This window comes from Epinephelus moara, chromosome 11 (genome assembly GCF_006386435.1).
Source record: "Epinephelus moara isolate mb chromosome 11, YSFRI_EMoa_1.0, whole genome shotgun sequence".
Classification (NCBI taxonomy): Eukaryota; Metazoa; Chordata; class Actinopteri; order Perciformes; family Serranidae; genus Epinephelus; species Epinephelus moara.
In genome coordinates, this window is record NC_065516.1 from 13,432,404 (window position 1) to 13,451,329 (window position 18,926).

At 44.1% G+C, this 18,926-nt stretch overlaps 1 protein-coding gene across 1 annotated transcript; it reads right to left on the bottom strand.

Annotated features, from left to right (window-relative positions):
• Positions 1–6,588: 6,588 nt before the first annotated feature.
• cdk13 (cyclin-dependent kinase 13) lies at positions 6,589–17,735 on the bottom strand. The gene is made up of 14 exons (XM_050056122.1): positions 15,632–17,735; positions 14,616–15,182; positions 14,343–14,501; positions 14,117–14,256; positions 13,765–13,935; positions 13,107–13,296; positions 12,941–12,997; positions 12,728–12,829; positions 12,546–12,623; positions 11,834–11,950; positions 11,607–11,738; positions 11,325–11,521; positions 8,209–8,709; positions 6,589–8,112 (listed from the first exon to the last, which is right to left on the bottom strand). Exons 1-14 carry the CDS (start codon positions 16,777–16,779, stop codon positions 7,412–7,414), a joined length of 4,260 nt encoding a protein of 1,419 aa, XP_049912079.1. The 5' UTR covers positions 16,780–17,735; the 3' UTR covers positions 6,589–7,411.
• Between the last annotated feature and the right edge of the window lie 1,191 nt (positions 17,736–18,926).

Sequence of the window (18,926 nt, forward strand, 5' to 3'; positions counted from 1 at the left end):
AAGCCTGTCAGAGAGCGGTGCAGGAATAAGCCCTAAATCATGGAAATAAATGAGTTAGCATTTTTGCACTCCTAATTCCCTCGATTTAAAGTCAACGAGTTTTGATTAGATGCCTGAATATAAGGTCTGTGGTTAACACAAGCTTAAGAGACTTCCATATTTTGTTCTACGACATAAAATACCTCAGTAAACACCCCACTTGTGAATTCTGAAGTTTTTACATGTCCTAAAAAAGGCGGTTGCTAACAACTAGCTAAATAAGACAACAGAATGTGGTCACCCCAGACACGGCTTTACCGCCTTGTTGTGGTGGCGATGTTGAAGTCATGCAAGCCTGGTGTAGTTAAGCTTTTTACGTCTCATGATTGTATTTACGCTTAAAAAATGATATAAGTAGTGGTCATTTGTGAAGATTATCTTGCTGAACAAAACATTTAAGTATCAAAAACTTTTGTCTAACCTGACTATTTTGTAAGGGCACTGTCGCGGCATCCTTGGCTTAGCACCACCCAAGATGATTGTGATTGGTTTAAAGAAATACAGACAACCCAGAGTGTTTTTCCCCCTTAGTTTGGAATTACGGTGGTTTCAACTAGACCTTTCTCCAGGACTGGCACAGCGCTTAAACAAAGATAGGTCTGGCTATGTGAGACTAGTGGAGAGCCCATGTCAGGCTGAATCTGGAGGAAATGTGTCTTAAATCATTCATAAATAGAATACTTCAAAATGCTTTAATAATACAGTCATAAAACATCATCATACGACTTTCATTATGGGATTAGTTTTGAGAGATATGCTTTTGCTTGCTTCATTTCAGAGAGTTAGAAATGAAGACTGATACCACCCACATGTTTGCAGGGTAAACATAAGGCTAGCGCCAGCAGCCAGTTAGCTTAGCTTGGCACAAAAACCTGAAAACAGAGAAAAAATTAGCCCGAATTTATCTACAATTTATGCTCTTATTTTTTTAATAAACAATCAAGATGTGACATGTTAATTTAGCAAATTTTGTGACCTTTACATTGTTTTCCCTATTTCTTGTATTTATGCTAAAGTACGCTAACTAGCTGCTAGCGCTAGCTTCATATCTACCATAACAAACATGAGGGTGGTATCAATCTTCTGATCAAATTCTCGGAGAGAAAGTGAATTAATAAGTGTATTTCCTGTAAGAGTTAAAATAAGCAGACTCAGAAATGTATTGCGAGGTTTACTAATATTTTTTTAATTAAATTCTACTTAAATAGGGGTTTAAAAGTTAAAATACTGCTTTATTGCTCGGATTTTAAAGCTGGGAATTCATATAAAAATCCTTGTTAGTTCACCTGTTCACAGCCTCTGTGTTTGGTATGAGTGGTTTACGAGGACTGAAACTTTTGGAGCTTGTTTAAAACAAAATTGACAGTAAAATTGGATCTTGTGAGAAGCACTTGGGCCCAACGAAGGGACAAAAAGATTTGTTCACCAGGTAAAACATTACCACAGTGGCAAAGTATGGTCTGAAGGTGGTAAAGCATTGTACTGTACAGTGTAGGTTTTTCCCTGTCGATGTGACGTAATAAAAAAGAAGAATTTTTGTCATTTTCAAAGCTGCATCATAGCCAAATTTAAGAGTGGTGCTGTGGTCAAAAGCCACGGTCTAACATACCTCTCATGTCTCGCTCCCTGCCCCTTCCTCTCATCTCCTCTCTAAATTGTACTCACTGTTGTTTCAATCAATCACACAAAAAAGATGATGCTGCCAGTCTCCACAGAAGCTGGCGTAAATTCTCAGCAATCCATCATCCACGCCGTATTAATCACAGACTAGCTGCCATCCACGTTCCGAATTAGCTTTGCAGAACGGAACCCCTCTGAGATAATCACTTTTTCATCACCAGCAATGTGACGTGTGGCAAATTCAGATGTGGATATGACGGGTAAAACGAAGGACAGATGTGTGTCTCTTTGTTCAAATGCATGTAGATTATCATTCAGTGGACGATGCCGCTACCATTTGTGGCTCCAGTTTGGTGTGTGCATCAAAGTTTTAATAAATCTATGGCTTTCTGTAGTTTGTTATAGCCTTTAAGTTCAGTAAGACAGCCTTTAATGTCTACTTAAACGGCAGTTCCCACTGTTTGAAAGTTTTCTAGTACAAGAATGTAACGAAATGGAGTGTCTTGATGCTGTGGAGCTTTTAAATGGTGACACAATTGATCTCAATGAGAAAGAACTTAAAGGGATAGTGTAGATTTTTTTTGAAGTGGGTTTGTATGGGGAACTTATTCATAGACAGTATATTAGAAACAGCAGAGAATTCAGTTCAATTCAATTTTATTCATAAAGCCCAATATCACAAATCACAATCTGCCAAAGAGGCCTTTACAGCATACGACATCCCCCTGTCCTTGGACCCTCACAACGGCTAAGGAAAAACTTCCCTGCAAAAATAACAACCTCAAACAGGGAGAGGCATCATCCCTATCACATAAAGGAAAAAATAAATTCAAAACCAAAACAAAAAAAACGCAAGACCTCAATGACAAAAACAGTGATTTAACATCGCTGAACACAGGAGCTGCTGGTCTACCTCTGCCACAGTCAGTAGGGTTGCTTGTGTTATTGTGTGACTTTCATATTTAAAAAGGTTAGTTTGGATTCACTAAAGTCACACAATTTTTCTCAGTGGAGTGGTGGTTTTGATGAGAGCACAGATAATTGCTTCCCTGTCTAAACAGGCTGTCTGACAGAAAGGTAAAGCGGTTTTAATACTCTCGATATTGCACAAACCTAAACGGATAGTGTTTTTTTAGGTGGGTCTTTAGATGGTTGAAGTATGTTTTGCTGTTACCCCCATCCACAGCAGTACATTGCTTAGCATGTTTGTCAGGCTGCTTCTCCAAACTGGGGGTGAGCTGACTGCCATCTCATGAAGCTCAGCGTAAGTTCAATCAGGAAGTCTTTCTTCTACTCACAATTCTCTCCCTATCCCACTCCCACCACTTCCTCCAATCAGCTCACTATGGGTTAGCCAATCAAACTTTGCCACGATCTTCTTCAGCCATTCATGCTGCTGCTGCCAAACTTACAATCTGTTCTCCTCTCTGCTCCTGTCAGCTGTCATTTTAGACTGAATCACCAGCCCTCCTCCACCCCATTCACCTCCAGTTGCCTTATCCAGAGCCCAGAGCTCATCAAAAGCCCACTCCTCTTCACATCCAGATCCTCAGCTCCCTTGTCATCTTGTCTCATCACCACCACCACCACCCTTAAATCCTTAATTTGATGCCTCAGAAACATGAGCTGTATCTGTAATATTATCTTAAGCAGGATAATCTTGGAAAAATCATTTCATCTCAACATGATGGGCAGGGAAACAGTTAAAAAAAAAGCTGATTTTATTCAAAGCAACGCCTCATTTGATGAAGGTTAAAAAGGCAAAAAGGTCTCCTGACATCCAGAAAAATTCATATCAAAGTTGGCATTAAGAGGGAGCATTCAGGAGGACTGGTGTGTGATCTCTGCGAAACACCTTCCCATTATGTTCAAAGAATGAGTTAAAGTGCTTGAAGATGGAGTCCACTGGGAGCTGTCAGCTGTTGGAACATTTCCTTTCTTCCCGACAGCCGCGCCGCTCTGTATCTGTATTCCAGGTTGTGTATTAGTTGTCTGAAACGTGATGTGTGCTGCTATCTCCTCAGCCGTGTCTCTGTTGATAAAAACTCTCAGCAGTGCTAACCTGGCAGTTTCTTTATATAAAGCGGTGAGAAGGGTTTTCATGCTACAAATACAGCCAAAATATGTCTATTTGCATTATAGTGACTTCCTCAAGGAGCTTGTCATTTTGTGAATGGTGTGTGAAGTGTCAAGATTTAGCTGCAGTGAAATCGGGGTTGCCAGCTAAGGTCTGCTGGTTTTGAGTGAGACTTACAAGCAAGTACATTGGCTTACAGTCGCAGCACTGAATGTCAATCTGCACCACAGACACCAGATCTGTTGCAGTGAGCGCACACTGCAGGTAAGTGAGGGTGGTGATATTTGACATGACACTGCCATCCAGTGGCCTCATATATGAAGTCACCACAGCTACCACTGGTCATTTATAACACTAGTGCAGTGTGTTCAAACACATGCATGTTCAGAACAGGCCTGTGGTGCTGCTGCTGCTGCTTGCCGCTTTCTCAAGAACTGCTCATACAAACAACCTCACTCTTGAGACTGTGCTTCCTTGGTTCCTGAGTAATACATCTGGCCTCCAAACAGCTATAGATTTATTATGGTGTTAAGATATTAAAGGCATTGAATTATGTTGCTATTCTAACTCATTGTACCCTGAAATGAGTCAGGTTTTACTCACAAAATACAACAATTAAAATAAAACTATCAAGTGCAATATTAGAATTAGAAGCTCCACCTCAACAGGGTTCCTACGGCTTGACCCTCTGAGACCCGAACTTTTGTTTGGTATGCATTTTCTATTTCTCCTAGCTATTTGGGATCAGAAGGACCCGATAGGTTAAAAAAGCTAACCACTGTCAACGATAATGAAGTGCCAGTGTTCTCGAATGAGACAACAATAAAGTCCCAGTGTCCCCAAACGAGTACTTCCTAATTAATATCATCTTAGCTTGTTACTGTTGCTAAATTTGTTGCCATATCCAACTACACACATTATCAATCATAAATAAACAACCATAAAATGTGATCAGGTTTTAGACCTTGTCCACTTTTGTGTCGGATCGGTTGCAGACTGACTTAGCAGAAATGGCCTACATCTTGTTTTTACATGGGTTAGGGTATTGTGCAAATTATCCTTCCGCATGTTCACCAATGAAGACCTTCTTATGAATTTTACTTCCTCTAGTTAGTCAAGCGCGATTGTCTTCTGTCCACGAACAAGTACAACAGGTCAAGTTAAACGGAATGAAGTACAAGGTCAAGTTAAGTCAAACTGTGATGTCCTCATATGAGGACGCAGTGTCTCAAGAGGATACAGCAGTTAGATTTAAGATGTTTTCTGATGCCACTCCGGATTAAGTTTAAGACCAAATAGCAGGGAAAAAAACACAAACCAACATCACTTACATCAGTTAGCCAGTCTCCTCCTCACGTACTTGATTTGTCTGATTGGTGTTTTGTCACCGTGTTCAGACCATAGACTGACATCACAGTTCCTGTGCTTCCTGTGTAAGTGTATATCTCAATGTTCAGAAATCTGTGGCTGCTAGTATCTGAGATGAAGGTGGAGGTGTTATGGAGACGAGGGTAGAACAGAGCTGGGAAATACCTGGCGTTAATTGGCGGGTTTGTTGGCAATTTTGTGCTTCCCACTCTGCATGTGGGGCGGCACAGTGATACAGTGGTTAGCACTGTCACCTCACAGCAAGAGGGAACCCAGAGTGGGGGGTTAGAACCCAGGGTGGGGGAGCCCATCTGTGCGGAGTTTGCATGTTCTCCGTGTCAGTGTGGGTTTTCTCTGGGTACTCCGGCTTCCTCCCACAGTCCGAAGACATGCAGGTTAATTGGTGACTCTAAATTGCCCATCGGTGTGAATGTGAGTGTGAATGGTTGTCTGTCTCTATGTGTCAGCCCTGTGATAGTCTGGTGACCTGTCCAGGGTGTAGCCCGCCTCTCACCCAATGTCAGCTGGGATAGGCTCCAGCCCCCCCAGCAGGATAAGCACTTAGGGAGAATGAGGGAACTAACTCTGCATGTGGGATTCCACTGCCTTGATTCCCATCATGCCATGTTTGAAAAAACTTAAACTTTTTGCATTAAATATAGAGCGCCTTATATTCATTGTCTTGTACCAGTTTCAGCCATGCCACAAAATCTTGGCTAAAAAGATAATTTTGGTTGATTTTGCACTTTCCCATTTGATCCAAGATACAGTGACAGCTAGCTAGCATGTATTAGCATTTTTTAGACTATTAAAATATTGATTTTAAACATTTTGATAAGGCCTTATTTTTAGATAAATGGATTTAAGGTATTTTGAGATTTTTTAAGAACAGCTCTAATTCAAGTAAAAGATTTAAAGGCAGGACTTTTAAATCAGAACAAAACGTACTGCGTACATCTTCTACCACTGCCAATACCAACATTACCAGTTTGAGAGAGAAAGTAAAGCAAGACAGCGTTTACATGGGGCCCCCAGATCAGTACAACACACCCAAGTCGCAGCTACTTGTGTTAAGAGGCACTGGTAAAATACACATGGCTCTTCATTTCCGAATAGGCGTATTAGTCACTTGCTTTGACATATCCACTATGGTAATGAAGTACAGCATGGATTTAGTTCTCAGAGGTATTTTGCCGGCACTAAGAAAAACACACCCAAGATTGGGGCTACTCGCGGTCAGAAATACTGGTTCGCAGACGTGATCAACTGTGTAGAGCCCTGAGCTCCAAACTGCATGAAACTAGACCCTGCATGTCCTTAGGTCCCCGGCAATACATTCTCCACGTGTGAAGTAGATTGAATGAACTGTTCCTGAGATCTGCCAAGGACAAACATACATACAGATTCCTTCCTTTATAGTTAGATACAGTGTGTAACTGTGATAACGTCAATAAGTCCTTGTAGAAATTAAACAGACAATAATATGTTGTTGGCGTTTCTTTAATAAACATTTGCCAAAGGAGGAGGAAGGGGGGAGGGGGGGGGACATATTCATTTTAGTACAAAAGAAAGACATTTTTTGAACTGGGGTTACGTGTGTTTTGCTCATGAACTTACAACATCTATTGGCAAAAAGGCATGTGGAATTTAAAGTGAAAACAGCCTTTCTCCATGAACATCACATCAGATTTGCTGCAGTCGTCCAAGTGCTACCAGTCTGTCTGGAACTAACAGTTCCTCAAATAGCTCCCTGTGCTGATACCTACGCCATCAGGCCAATCAACTGAGCCATCATTGTTTCAACATAATCGTGGCCGTAATAAAAAGGAGGACACTACATTACTGGTCATATTCCTAATTGTGCAGATAAAGCACACCATCCGTTTCCTTTCGTAGCTAAAATAGTTTCCGCCTACTTCAGTCAGTAGTGCAAAACATTAATACTAGTCTGCCCTGGAGCAATTACAGAAAGGCTAAGGTAGAGATTTAAAATTTTACCCGGCCTGATAAATGTACACTCAAAAAAGGTAAAAGTTTAATTTAAAAGACAGCAGAATAGATTACAAAAAAATAGGAAAATGGTATGAGCAAGAAAAGCTCCTCCTGTGTTATTCGGCTGTCCTTCAGCAACGTACTCCACATTCCAGACTGAGGAGGAATACAATGCCTTACACAGATTTAAGTTATTACAAACTGAGTGTGCATCTCCAGATCCCTCTGGTCTGGCCTGAGAGGCTTCAGGCTCAAAGCTGAGTCCTCCAGCCTTTTGTCCATTGTCACAAACTGCCATGTCCTGTTTCCAGTCTCTCAGAAAGGCAGGCCTCGTCCTCTGATTGTTGCTGTTGAGTTCACATGTGGGACAAAGCCGAGGGGTAGTGGTGGAGCCCCGACTTGGGAAGGGGAGCCCCAGGGTTGTCCTGGCGCTGGGATGGGTGGGGGAGGAGGTACACCATCCTTTCTAACCATGGCGTGGTTGTAGAGGTGGATAGCGCTAGGGTTAGGCTGTCCCTCCACAGGTAAGGGGCTGTGATTGTACTTAAAACGGTGGTCCTTGTCCCCAGTGAACACCATGCTGCTGGGTCCAGTCGCTCCAGCCCCTGGAGGGAAGGGGTCTGGGTGGGCCGGGGCCAGAACGCCTGCAGCAGATGAGGAGCTGGCAGCCTGGCCGGGTCCGCTAAACACTTCTCTCAGAGCGTGAGGTGGCAGGCCTCCGCCTAACATGTGACCCATGTAGCCGTCACCAAAGCCTGCGGGAGTGAAGGGTGGAGGAGGTGGGTGGCTGTAGTCTCCGCCGTATCCAGGTCCCTCTGCAGTAGGGAGAGGTGGGTAGTCTGGCTCTGGGGGTCTCCCACCATCACCTCCACCTGCAGACGCAATAGGTGGGGCATGGCCAGTCTTAGGTTCAGGTGGCGGCTGCCGGTAATCCAGGTCAGCATGTGGAGGTGGCTCTGGGGGTTCAGGTGGTCTCTGGTCTGGGGGCAGGATGGACACTCCACCTACTTCAGACACTGAAGGCACAAAATACAACATTGTGTTAGGTATAGGAATATATTTATAAAACAATATTCGACTGTGATCATCTGATTAAACAGATGGAGGTTCACCTGGAGACACAGGACTGGGCTCTGGAGGCTGTTTGACCTCTGGAGGTGGAGGCTGCCCCGCTGGTGCTCCTCCTGTAGGGTTTGTGCTCTCCGCCCCTTCTCCACCATCACTCAGCTCCTGCCTCTGAGCCTGCTGAGCCTGGAGGAGCTGGGCCAGCAGCATCGTCATGGCTGTCTGCGTGGCAGCTGCGGCCTCTCCTTCTGGAATACCTGGCGGCGCGGACATGGGGGGTGAAGGAGGCTTGGGCATTGGGGGTGTGCGGGGCACGCCTGCAGGAGCAGCGGGCTGGGGGGGCTTGGCAGGCGTAGGTTGTGGGGGAGGCTCAGCTGGGTCAGTGGGAGCCAGGGCTTTGGAGAGCTGCTGTAATGTTTCCTGATTGACCTTTGTACCCATGGACTGGACGAACTGGGCCGTGCTGGCTGAACTCTTGGGCTGGCCGAGGAAGTTCAGGAGAACCGCCAGCTGCTCCTGGGTTAACTGGGAGTTTGGGCCCTTGGGGTCTGTAAGAAGACAGAAGATTCGTTAGATATACAGTTTAACTTTGGGAACACACATTTGGGATGAAATGTTTTACAAGGTTTTTCCAGAGCTTTCAACTGAACCTGGGATTTGAATGAAAGCTGTTTATCTATGTTCTCTAAACGTCTCATATGCAGGCCACTGCTACTGGTAGGGATAGACAATTGTTGTGTCCACTAACTCTATGATGCAGACTGTAACAGCGTTCCATTAGCTACTGTTTCAAAATCAAAGAATACATTTATTGATCAGAGCATAAGAACGCAGCAAGATATTTTTTAAATTTCTGAACAATTTAAAATCAGCAGAAGGAGGCTCGTAGAAACAGCTGTTGCATCATGGTCTGTGTGGCACTCGCACCCCCTAAGTCAGGGGTGGCCAACCCGCGGCTCGCAAGCCGCATGCAGCTCTTTGCCTATCAGTGTGCGGCTCTTCGATCCATTAATTAAAACCATCGGCGTGCGGCTCTTCCGTCATAAAAAAAAATCAATTTATTGTTATGAGTGCGTATGGCCCTTTAAGAAATGTAACAGGCTTAAGTGGAGCGAGTGAGAGAGAGAGGAGTGCACACGGGCAGGTGAGAGGGTGTGGAGTTCGGGAAGAATGCAGGACTGCAGCTCAGTGGCGATATTGCACAACAAAAGTTGTCAGGGAAGAAATGCGTGTCTTTGTGTGTGTGGAGAGAGTATGAAAGAGGGAGAGACTGTGTGTGGATGTGTGTGGAGTAGTGTTGCACGGTATACTGGTACCAAAGGTAGACCGCAGTAGGCTGCTACTTAAACACCACAGTAGGCTACATGACATGGTGCCACTACTGTGGGATAAGTTCAAAGTCCAATCAAAGGAGGGTGAGTGTCCATGCACTGACCAATAACAGCAAAAGTGCTCCGCGCCGCAAGATAACGGCTTACCGGCGACCGAGAAGCACGGCTCCAGGTGAATAAATTGGCGTCATGANTATGAGAGTGGGAGAGACTGTGTGGATGTGTGTGGAGAGAGTGGGAGAGGGAGAGACTGTGGGTGTGGAGGGGGGATGGAGAAAGACAGTATGAGAGGGAGAGACTGTATTCATTTGTGTGTGAGATAAATGAATCTGGCTTTGAAAATTGGAAATGTATGGATTTTGATTTTATGTCATTTCGTGTTTGTGTGAGAGAGGGAGTGCGTTTGTAAGCACATGTGTCTGATGTGGCTCTTTGTACTACCACGGTAATTTTTGTGGCTCTTGGTCTCTGACTGGTTGGCCACCCCTGCCCTAAGTCATCTAATGTTACCCCCCACATTGGGCAAACCTACGCAGAAAGAATATATTTATTCCAAACATTTGCATGGTTATTGGGTGCTAATATTTTCCTACTGAATGCATTATCAAAGGGTTGTATACCAGCCCTCTCAACCTGATAGAACATTTCTTTTGATTGGGCTACATGAGGCATTTTTTTTGTGATGGCCTATTATTCTGATTGTTAGTGGAACATTAGGGTCCGTGGAAATGCACCTAATGAGTCATAATAGCTTGAGAAACCTTTTAATGCCGATTAATCACTTACAATCACGCTATCACATTAAATGTATGTTAAAAGGAAACAAGTTGAATCACACTACAGCTCTGCTGATGCATCACTAGAACGAGAAGCCACAGAGTTGTAGGTGTGAAAAACACTACACAGTTCAACAGTATTGTAGAAAAGGGTTGGCTTAATGAGTTTGATTCAGTGTGTTGTCTATGCATACATCCGCCACAGAGGTGTGACCCTCAGAATATGTGCAGAAGGACAGATTAGCTAAGTGAGTAAATTTAAAGACCAATTATTCCGCAGAGCAGCAAAGCTCTTATAACCTTTAGAAGTATTAAATATACACCAGTTGTACCTGTTTAAGTGCACTGCATTATATCAAATCATACTGAGACTGACAAGATAATACGAGACAGGACATATTAGGGAGGTGTGATTAATCAAGTTTTGTTTTCAATTACAGTTTTGGTTTTAAACGATTATGGAGGCAGAGCAGAGGATTAAATACAGTAGAGTTTGCAGATGTGCAGAAACAAATACTGCAGCTTCTTAAGACAGACAGAAGTTGCCTGTGTCTTGTTTCCCGACAGGGTTCAGCTCTGGAGTGAATATCGACTCTGGCCCGGGACACAAGTGTCTCCCCTGTGACTCCGACAACAGTCAGAAAGCTGCAGCAAGGAAAAGCTGATGTGTTATAAATCCAGCGCTTCCCTTTCCTTTACAGTAATGCGCTTTCCCTACAAGCCACAACTCACCCAGGTAATAGGACCAGTTTGTTTCATCACCTGAATTCAATCGCAAGGTGGTCTATGACCAAACAAAGAAGCAAATATTGGAGAAACGTAAGGCCCCCTCAACTTCTTCCACCACAACACAGTCGTCAGTTAGGGACACTCTTTATGATGACACCACTTACCCGTCCTATTTTTGCTTTTTTACGTTTAAGTTTTTATGATTTTCAGTTGAACTGTAGTTGATATTAAAGAAAATCAATATGTTTCCAAAGTCAAGGAGTAGTTATGATTATGATCTGGTGGTCAAACAGCCCCAGAACAAACAGAAACACTTGTTAAACTCACCCAGCAGCGCAGAAGCAGCCGCATTCTGAGCTTTGACACCTCCAGGAGCGGGGAAGCCCTGGGGAGTGTTACTGCGGCTGTCGTCAAGGCCCAGCTCTTTACGGGGCGCCTTGGGGGCCGCCACTTCTTCGGGCATCTGCTTCTGTCGCCGACGTTTCTTACTCCACAGCTCGTGACAGTCCTGCCACAGTGGAAGACTGAAGAGACGCAAACAGTTAACACTGCAATCCTGCTGATAAACCTTGAGATAAACATGTTGACGCAACATGACGGAAAACATACTCTGGCGGGGGCATCTTGTCTGGGTCCACGTCCTTGAGGAACTCGCTGCCTAACGCTTGCTCAGCTGTGCAGCGTTTGCTGGGGTCCAAGTTTAACATGTGGTCAAACAGGTCCAGGGCAGACGGAGGGATGCTGGACAACAACCGAAGCACAAGATTTCAGTGTAATGCACTGCTAGAGGGCCCAATCTTTAAATATTCAATTAGACGGCATTAACATTAACTTACAAAGCGTACTCCTCTCGTAACCGTCTCCTGTACTGCTTCTTTGGTTTCATGGTGTTGAAGAAAGGAAGTTTTATTACATCTGGCCAGACAGCAGGGCAGGGGCTGCCACATATTCGGCTACAAGACAGAAATTCATTTGTTTAGGCAGCACACAGCAATGTGTGGACACAATAGGCATAATGGCGTCTTACATATCTCAGAATTACTTAAAGACAACACCCAGAGAACTGGCCTGACTTGTTGCGTTCTATCACATCTGCCTTCATTATTAGAGCCTAATTTCTCTCCTCCCTCCCTATCACCAATGTTGCACCTTGCAAAGCGCTACACAACTTGAGGATAGTGAATGAGAGAAGAAGAAAAAGCAGTTTGGTTTCTGTCATTTTATGCTGTGCTTAGCTCACAGAAAAAAACATCTATACATTCAGGGTTTCCCTGGGCTGCCTCCACTCAGTTAATCACTACCTTCACCTTTCCTCTAACAAGAACAGTCATGACAAAACTAGTGAGGCCCGTTAATCAAACACATCCTGTGGTTGTGTTGCTTTATGGTCGATTGAGATGATCAGTGGAAAAAAGAAAAAACAAGTGCCGCTTTCTCTTCCTGTTTCAGATAAGCTGACACCGCCTGTCATAAGTGGGCGCACCAGCGTGTGGGAACCAGTGACGAGTTCACAAGATCTGCACATAACAGCATGTAACCTAAACTTACCTGATAAGCTCTAACTGGGCAAGCTCCTGATTAGCTTGAAAAATTGGTCTCTTTGTGAACAGTTCTCCAAGAATGCATCTGTCAGGGAAAACAAGACACAATTGATTATTTATGACTCACTGGGCAGATAATCGAGTTACATATAGTGAGTAAATTTCAAGTCAGTTTCAGCACTTTCTTACCCGCAGCTCCACACATCAATAGCTGGCGTGTACCTCTCTTCTCCCAGAAGCAACTCTGGTGGGCGGTACCATAGTGTAATCACTTTATTGGTGTAGGGGCGACTAAAAATGAGAAAAAAAGATGAGTATAATCACATAGGAGCAAAAATAATTGCGAAGGCGAGACAGCTTGACAGGTGTGGTGCATATCTACCAAGAACACACGAGACTCACCTCTCTTCAGAGTTATACAGCCGAGCAAGACCAAAGTCTGCGAGCTTTATTTGACCTCTGAACAGGAGGGGAAAAACAAATGAAATGTAGTTCGGGAAAAAACATTTGTAATAAAACATAAAAACTGTTTATTATGTTTGACTGTGAAAAAAACATAAGGGCTCACTTGTTATTGAGCAGAATATTGGAGCACTTTATGTCTCTGTGCAGAAAGTTCTTTTTGTGGCAGTAATCGAGGCCCTCCAGCAACTGTCGCATGAAAGACTTAATGTGGCTCTCGTTAAAATGGACCAGGCCAGACTCGAGCAATCCCATCAAATCGTGGTCCATGTATTCAAACACAAGGTAGAAAGCACCTGAGGTAAGAGGATAGAGAGTTAGACACCAAAAAAGATCATGTATAATACAGACTGACGTTGTGCAGCAGGGTGAGAGAGACATTATAAGTTAAGTTTTAGTTAAGTTTATTTCCTATTAATCCCCCTGAGGAGAAATTCAATGTTTTCACTCTTGCTTGTCAATTACACACAGGTCCGAAAGACACACACATGCACAAACAGGACCTATACATGCACAAAGTGGAGAGATGTCAGAGTGAGGGGGCTGCCCTTGGTGAGGCGCCCCGAGCGGTCGGGGGGTTCGGTGCCTTGCTCAAGGGCACCTCGGCAGTGCCCAGGAGGTGAACTGGCCCCTCTCCAGCCACCAGTCCACGCTCCATATTTTGGTCCAGACGGGGACTCCAACAGGCAACCCTCCGGTTCCCAACCCAAGTCCCTATGGACTGAGCTACTGCCGCCCCCATTATGAGTAAAAACATAACGCACCTTTATCGTTCTTGAAATCGAGAGCGTCTTCCTTGTCTGTGACGATCTCCTTCATGTTTATGATGCTCTTGTGGTTGAGTTGTCGCAAAATCTTAATCTCTCTGATGGCTGTGATTGGGAAGCCCTCCTTTTCATTGTCCAGACGGACTTTCTTCAAAGCCACCATTTCAGCTGTGAAACAGAGAAAAGAACATTGTGTCAAGACCAGTTTTTATCCATGACTGCAGAACTTTCAAAATAGGAGGTTATCATCTCCAACCTTTATTTCACCTCTACAGAACAATGAGAATAGGTCTAGGTCTACAATGTTGATAAAGAGTTACAAATGAACCTATACCTTCAATACACTCACCGGTGTCTTTGTCTTTAGCTTTGTACACCTGACCGTAGGTGCCTTCCCCTGTGATTCCAATAATCTCAAACTTGTCCACACAGCGTTTGCCCCAATCTATCTCAGTTTCTTTAATCTCACCGTATCTTGGGCCACAAATTCTGGAAAATACAAGAAAATATTTTAGCGGCAGCAGAGTGAATACACAGTAAACAAATGCTGGAGCAGTAAATGCTCTGTAACGTACTTTGGTCTTCGACGAAGTGTTTGGGACTTTTTGTCGTCAGGTGGGCTGTGCGGGGAAGACGTGCCACCAGGAAGTTCAGGGGGGAGAGGCAAGTCGGTAAGAAGTGGACGGGCCTTTCTCTCTGACCTTTTCTTCCCTGAGATCAAGTTGTCCTTCAAGCTGATGGTAGAAAAACACAGGAGATACAGAGACACAGTGTGAGTAAGTCTTGACAATCAAGTATATGAAGTGCATTAAATGTCTAGATTATTAGGCACAACGACACACCCATACCTTTCTCCTTTGTCCATGTGCTCTAGAACTGTCTGGGGCAATGGCAGGGATGATAGAGTAGAGATGAGTGGAACAGTGGCTCGTTCCCTGTCTTTGCTCTGTCCAGATGCTGGTGCTTTCCTTTTGTCCCGATGTACAGAGTCGTCTTTCCCCTTCCCGTCTCTGTCTCTGCTGGTCTGGTGCTCAGTGGTCCTCTTGGACGACCTGTCGGAGGGGGACTGAGGCTGGCTCGATGTGGGAGTTCTGGGACCCTTCTCAGGCTGTGGTGGAGAGGGAGGGCGGCCCTTTCTGGATGTGTGATTGGACTTGGGGCTGGGTTGGTGAGCAGATGAGGAACCCTTGGTTGGAGTAGATGTGTTGCTGGAGTTCTTGGCCTTGGCAGCTGCTTCTGCGGCTTTAGCCTTTTTCTGCTTGCTGAGTTCGGCAGCGAGGCTGGTTTTGAAGGTGAGCGTGCTGGGTGAGAGGCTGGAGGGGCGACTGCGCGAGCGAGAGTGGCGGTGACGACTGCGAGAACGTGAATGCCTTGAGGATGAATATGGACTTCTGCTACGTGACCTAGCAGATCGCCTGGGAAGAAAATGAAATTGACACCATTTTAGATTTTGTTTATACATTACAACCTTCAAGTGACCATTTTATTTACTTTCATGAGACAGTAAGTCTGGTGGATATCTAAATATGAAAACATGTAAAGCAAGTTATTACACCGGTGTCGGATGCTGAACTTCTCTCACTTAATCACCAGTCTGGTCAAAAGTTTTGGGAAAGGCATAAGCATGCCAACAAATATTGACAGAAAACATTTAGGCCTCAATAAACACAAATGTTAAAACTCTGTCCTTGTTTGGGTTGCACAATAATTTCAAACTGTAAACTACAACCAGGAGGACTGATACATAAGCCCAAATAATCACAACAGAAGCAGAGCCTACACACCATATAAATACACCACACAACTACACCACAGCCAACAAGTGAAGCACACATCATCCCATGAGCTGCTTATAAGAACTCACCTGACATCTGGACTTGGGCTCAGGGACTTCCTGTATGGACTTCTTGATCTCCTGCGGTTTCCGTAAGGACTTGAACCAAACTCTCCTTGTTCATACGGACTGTGTCGGCCATAACTTGGGGACCTGCGCCAGTTCGCTGGGCTCACAGGCGATCTCTTCCTTTTGTTGCTGGAGTATGAACTGGGTGACTTTGGCATACCATATGCCCCATACCCATCTGCATCCCGGCCATAATATGCAGAACTGGGAGAGAGTCTTTTGCTCCCGTAAGTTGGACTTCTTCTAGATATGAGCTGGTTATAACCACCAGGAGACTGGTAGCTATATGAATATGATGTCCCATAGGGACTTTCTGCTTTGAAACCAGGACTTCTCCTGTATGCCCTGAGGTCCTCGCGGTCATCTCTGTAAGATTGTGGAGCATCTCTGTATGCAGATGGGGGCTCTTTATCAGATCTTGTTTTACTTCTGTGCCTTTTTGAATCCCTTTTATCTGCAGATTGTAAGGACTGAGATGTAGATGTCCTTTTACCGTTCCTGTCATTGCTCCTTGTAGTGTCTCTGTGATTTTTAGAGCCACTGAGGCTACCTCCACTCCTAGCTTTTGAGGAGTCTCTCTCGCGGCTCTGGCGGTCCTTTTTCCTGCCTGGCTCCTTCTCCTGTTTGTTCCTCTCAGATGGTCCTCTTGTTTGTTCGTCCTTGCTAATGCACACTGCCTCCCGGTCTCTCGGGTGACTTCTGTCTGGGGATGCTGGTCCATTATATTCACCAAAGTCAACATCGCTCAGTCGGTCCACTGAGAGCCTGTCAGCATGGGGGTCAGGTTTAGGAGAGGGGCTCCCAGAAAATCGCTCTGACTGGGAGCTCACGTCATCATACTCTACCAATGTCCGAAGTTCAGCGTCTTTATCAAAAGTGCCTTTTCGGTCATTGTCAGGGTCTCCTGTTGTACCGGTATGCCACAAGTCTCTTCCCTTGGCCTGCCTGCGTTTCTTTCTCCTAGAAGCCGATGAGCGCCTCTTCTCACGGTGTCTCTCTCGCTGAGCAGCACCGCTCCCTGGCTTACTACGCCTGTCCTGCCTGTTAGCATTTCTCTGAGCAGAGGGGCTCCGACCCCGACCGTCGCGAAGCACCTCTGAATTAGGCATTTATCTACCTAAATGCTATACCCACTGTGAGAACAATCTTAATAATGTTGACTTTACCTAAACTATGTTCCTTGTGCCGTGGAACAAAACATTGGGCTAGCTGTGTAACAGGCTAGTTAGCTAACGTTACGGCAAATTCACAATTAGACAGCCAGCCAGCTAGCTAGCTAGCTAAATCACAAGCTTAACATTAGCATTACAAAGCTAGCTCGTTTCAGGTTAATGAAAAAGCGAGTTACCCCAGACGGTACTTAATATGTGACACTTGGTGTCTGTAGATATCGTCACATAAAATCCACGATATGGTGTTTAGTTACAGAGCCAGTCGGCAACCAACCATTGTGCTCCAGGACGGAAATCTCCCAGATTTGCTAGCTTATGGTTGTCGGTTTAGCCAGCTAGCCTTCAATAGCTAACTGTGTCCAGCTAGACAGTCGCATTCCGTTTCATGGTCAAAGCACAGGCCCAAAGCCCCTCCAAATTTATAATCCAGTTCTTGTGAAATGATGCAGATCGTACAAGAATGTAAATCCATTAACCGGATAGTGTTAAAGTGGAGGTAAAGAAACTCCGTATCCTTCTCACAAACTTCTTCTCGCCTTCCATCACACTCCAATGTGCAACAAGGAAGTGAATAGCACGCGAGTTGGCTGGATAGCCGCCGCTAGCTAGCCAGCTAGCCGCTAGCACCGTAGCCAGCTAGCTTTCTTTTCTCTTTTGCGTGGAGTTCAATGCAACTCAAGTCAAGATGCAATCTAACAATGCTGTTCAAAAACACGTCCGCTTCCACGTATTCCGCCGGGTTGTTGCTCCCTCTTACCACCGCATGGTCCAAAAGTAGCAGACGTGTTTCCGGGCAAAATGGCTCCACAATTCTTTGAATTTATTTCAAAATATAGTAACTTTGTTCGCAATGTGGCTAACGGTACAACTCGCCAGGGCCCAGACAGCTTTCAAACTACAGGCCTGGTGCGTCGGTGTGAACCAATGACAGCCGCGTGCGTAATCCAGATCAGCGGTTACGTCACCGCCAAGGGGAACCCCTACTTTCAAAATATAAGAGAAAATAAACACTTATAAATCAATAAGGGTTTATACAAAAGATTGTGTCTTATTTTTCATGACCCCCATACAGGATCCTTTAAACTGTCACTGTGTATTTAACGCCTATGTGCTGCATATAAGTGCTGTATATAAGCATATATACTTGTTATGACAGTCCTTTATGCATGCTTTGTATCTGTACTCTTCTAACTTTTTATTGCAGCTGCAGCACAGCAATTTTCCTCGGGGTAAATAAAGTTCTACTTTATTTTTTTATATATACAGTAGGCCTACATACCCAACCACTCAATGTTTATTGCTGTAGTAAAAGCAGCAGTATCACAGTGTAAAAATAATGAATTCAAAATGTTACTTACTTACTTATGAAAGCATTTGCATCACAATATATTTAAAGAACTGAAAGTAAAAATACTTATTATGCAGAATGGGCCATTCCAGAATAATATATGTTGTCACTGGTGTCAAATCATTGATGCACTTATGTATACGTAACTTTAATTTTGCAGCTGGTAAAGGTGGTGCCACTACTTTATATACTGCAGGGCAGCTTAATCTATTAATAACACATTATCATTTATTAGTTGATTTGTGTATTGTATTGATCGTTCAATCAGCAAAGTAACTAAAGTTAACAAAAACCTGTATTGGAATGAAAAAAAAGGACAATATTATCTTCCAAAATGTTTTGGAGTAAAAGTACAACGTTGCATAAAATGGAAATACTGAAGTACCTTGAAATTTTACTTGATTACAGTACTTGAGTAAATGTAGTTACATTCCACTGGCACTATTTATATTGTTTACAACTTACGGAAACACTTGGCTTGTATTTAGACATTTTATTTGTGTTCTTCTTATATATACACACACAGTGGTGTGAAAAAGTGTTTGCCCCCTTCCTGATTTCATACTTTTTTGCATGTTTTCCGCACTTAAATGTTTCAGATCATCAAACAAATTTAAACATTAGTCAAAGATAACACAAGTAAACACAAAATGCAGTTTTTAAATGAAGGGTTTTATTAATGAGGAAGAAAAAAATCCAAAGCTACATGGCCCTGTGTGAAAAAGTGTTTGCCCCC

Coding starts and splice junctions, on each gene's coding strand:
- cdk13 (XM_050056122.1), bottom strand. CDS start 16,779: ATGCCTAATTCAGAGGTGCTTCGCGACGGTCGGGGTCGGAGCCCCTCT. Junction 12,998..13,106: donor AATATTCTGCTCAATAACAA/GTGAGCCCTTAT, acceptor CCTCCTGTTCAG/AGGTCAAATAAAGCTCGCAG. Junction 8,113..8,208: donor GCCCAGTCCTGTGTCTCCAG/GTGAACCTCCAT, acceptor TTGTGCCTTCAG/TGTCTGAAGTAGGTGGAGTG.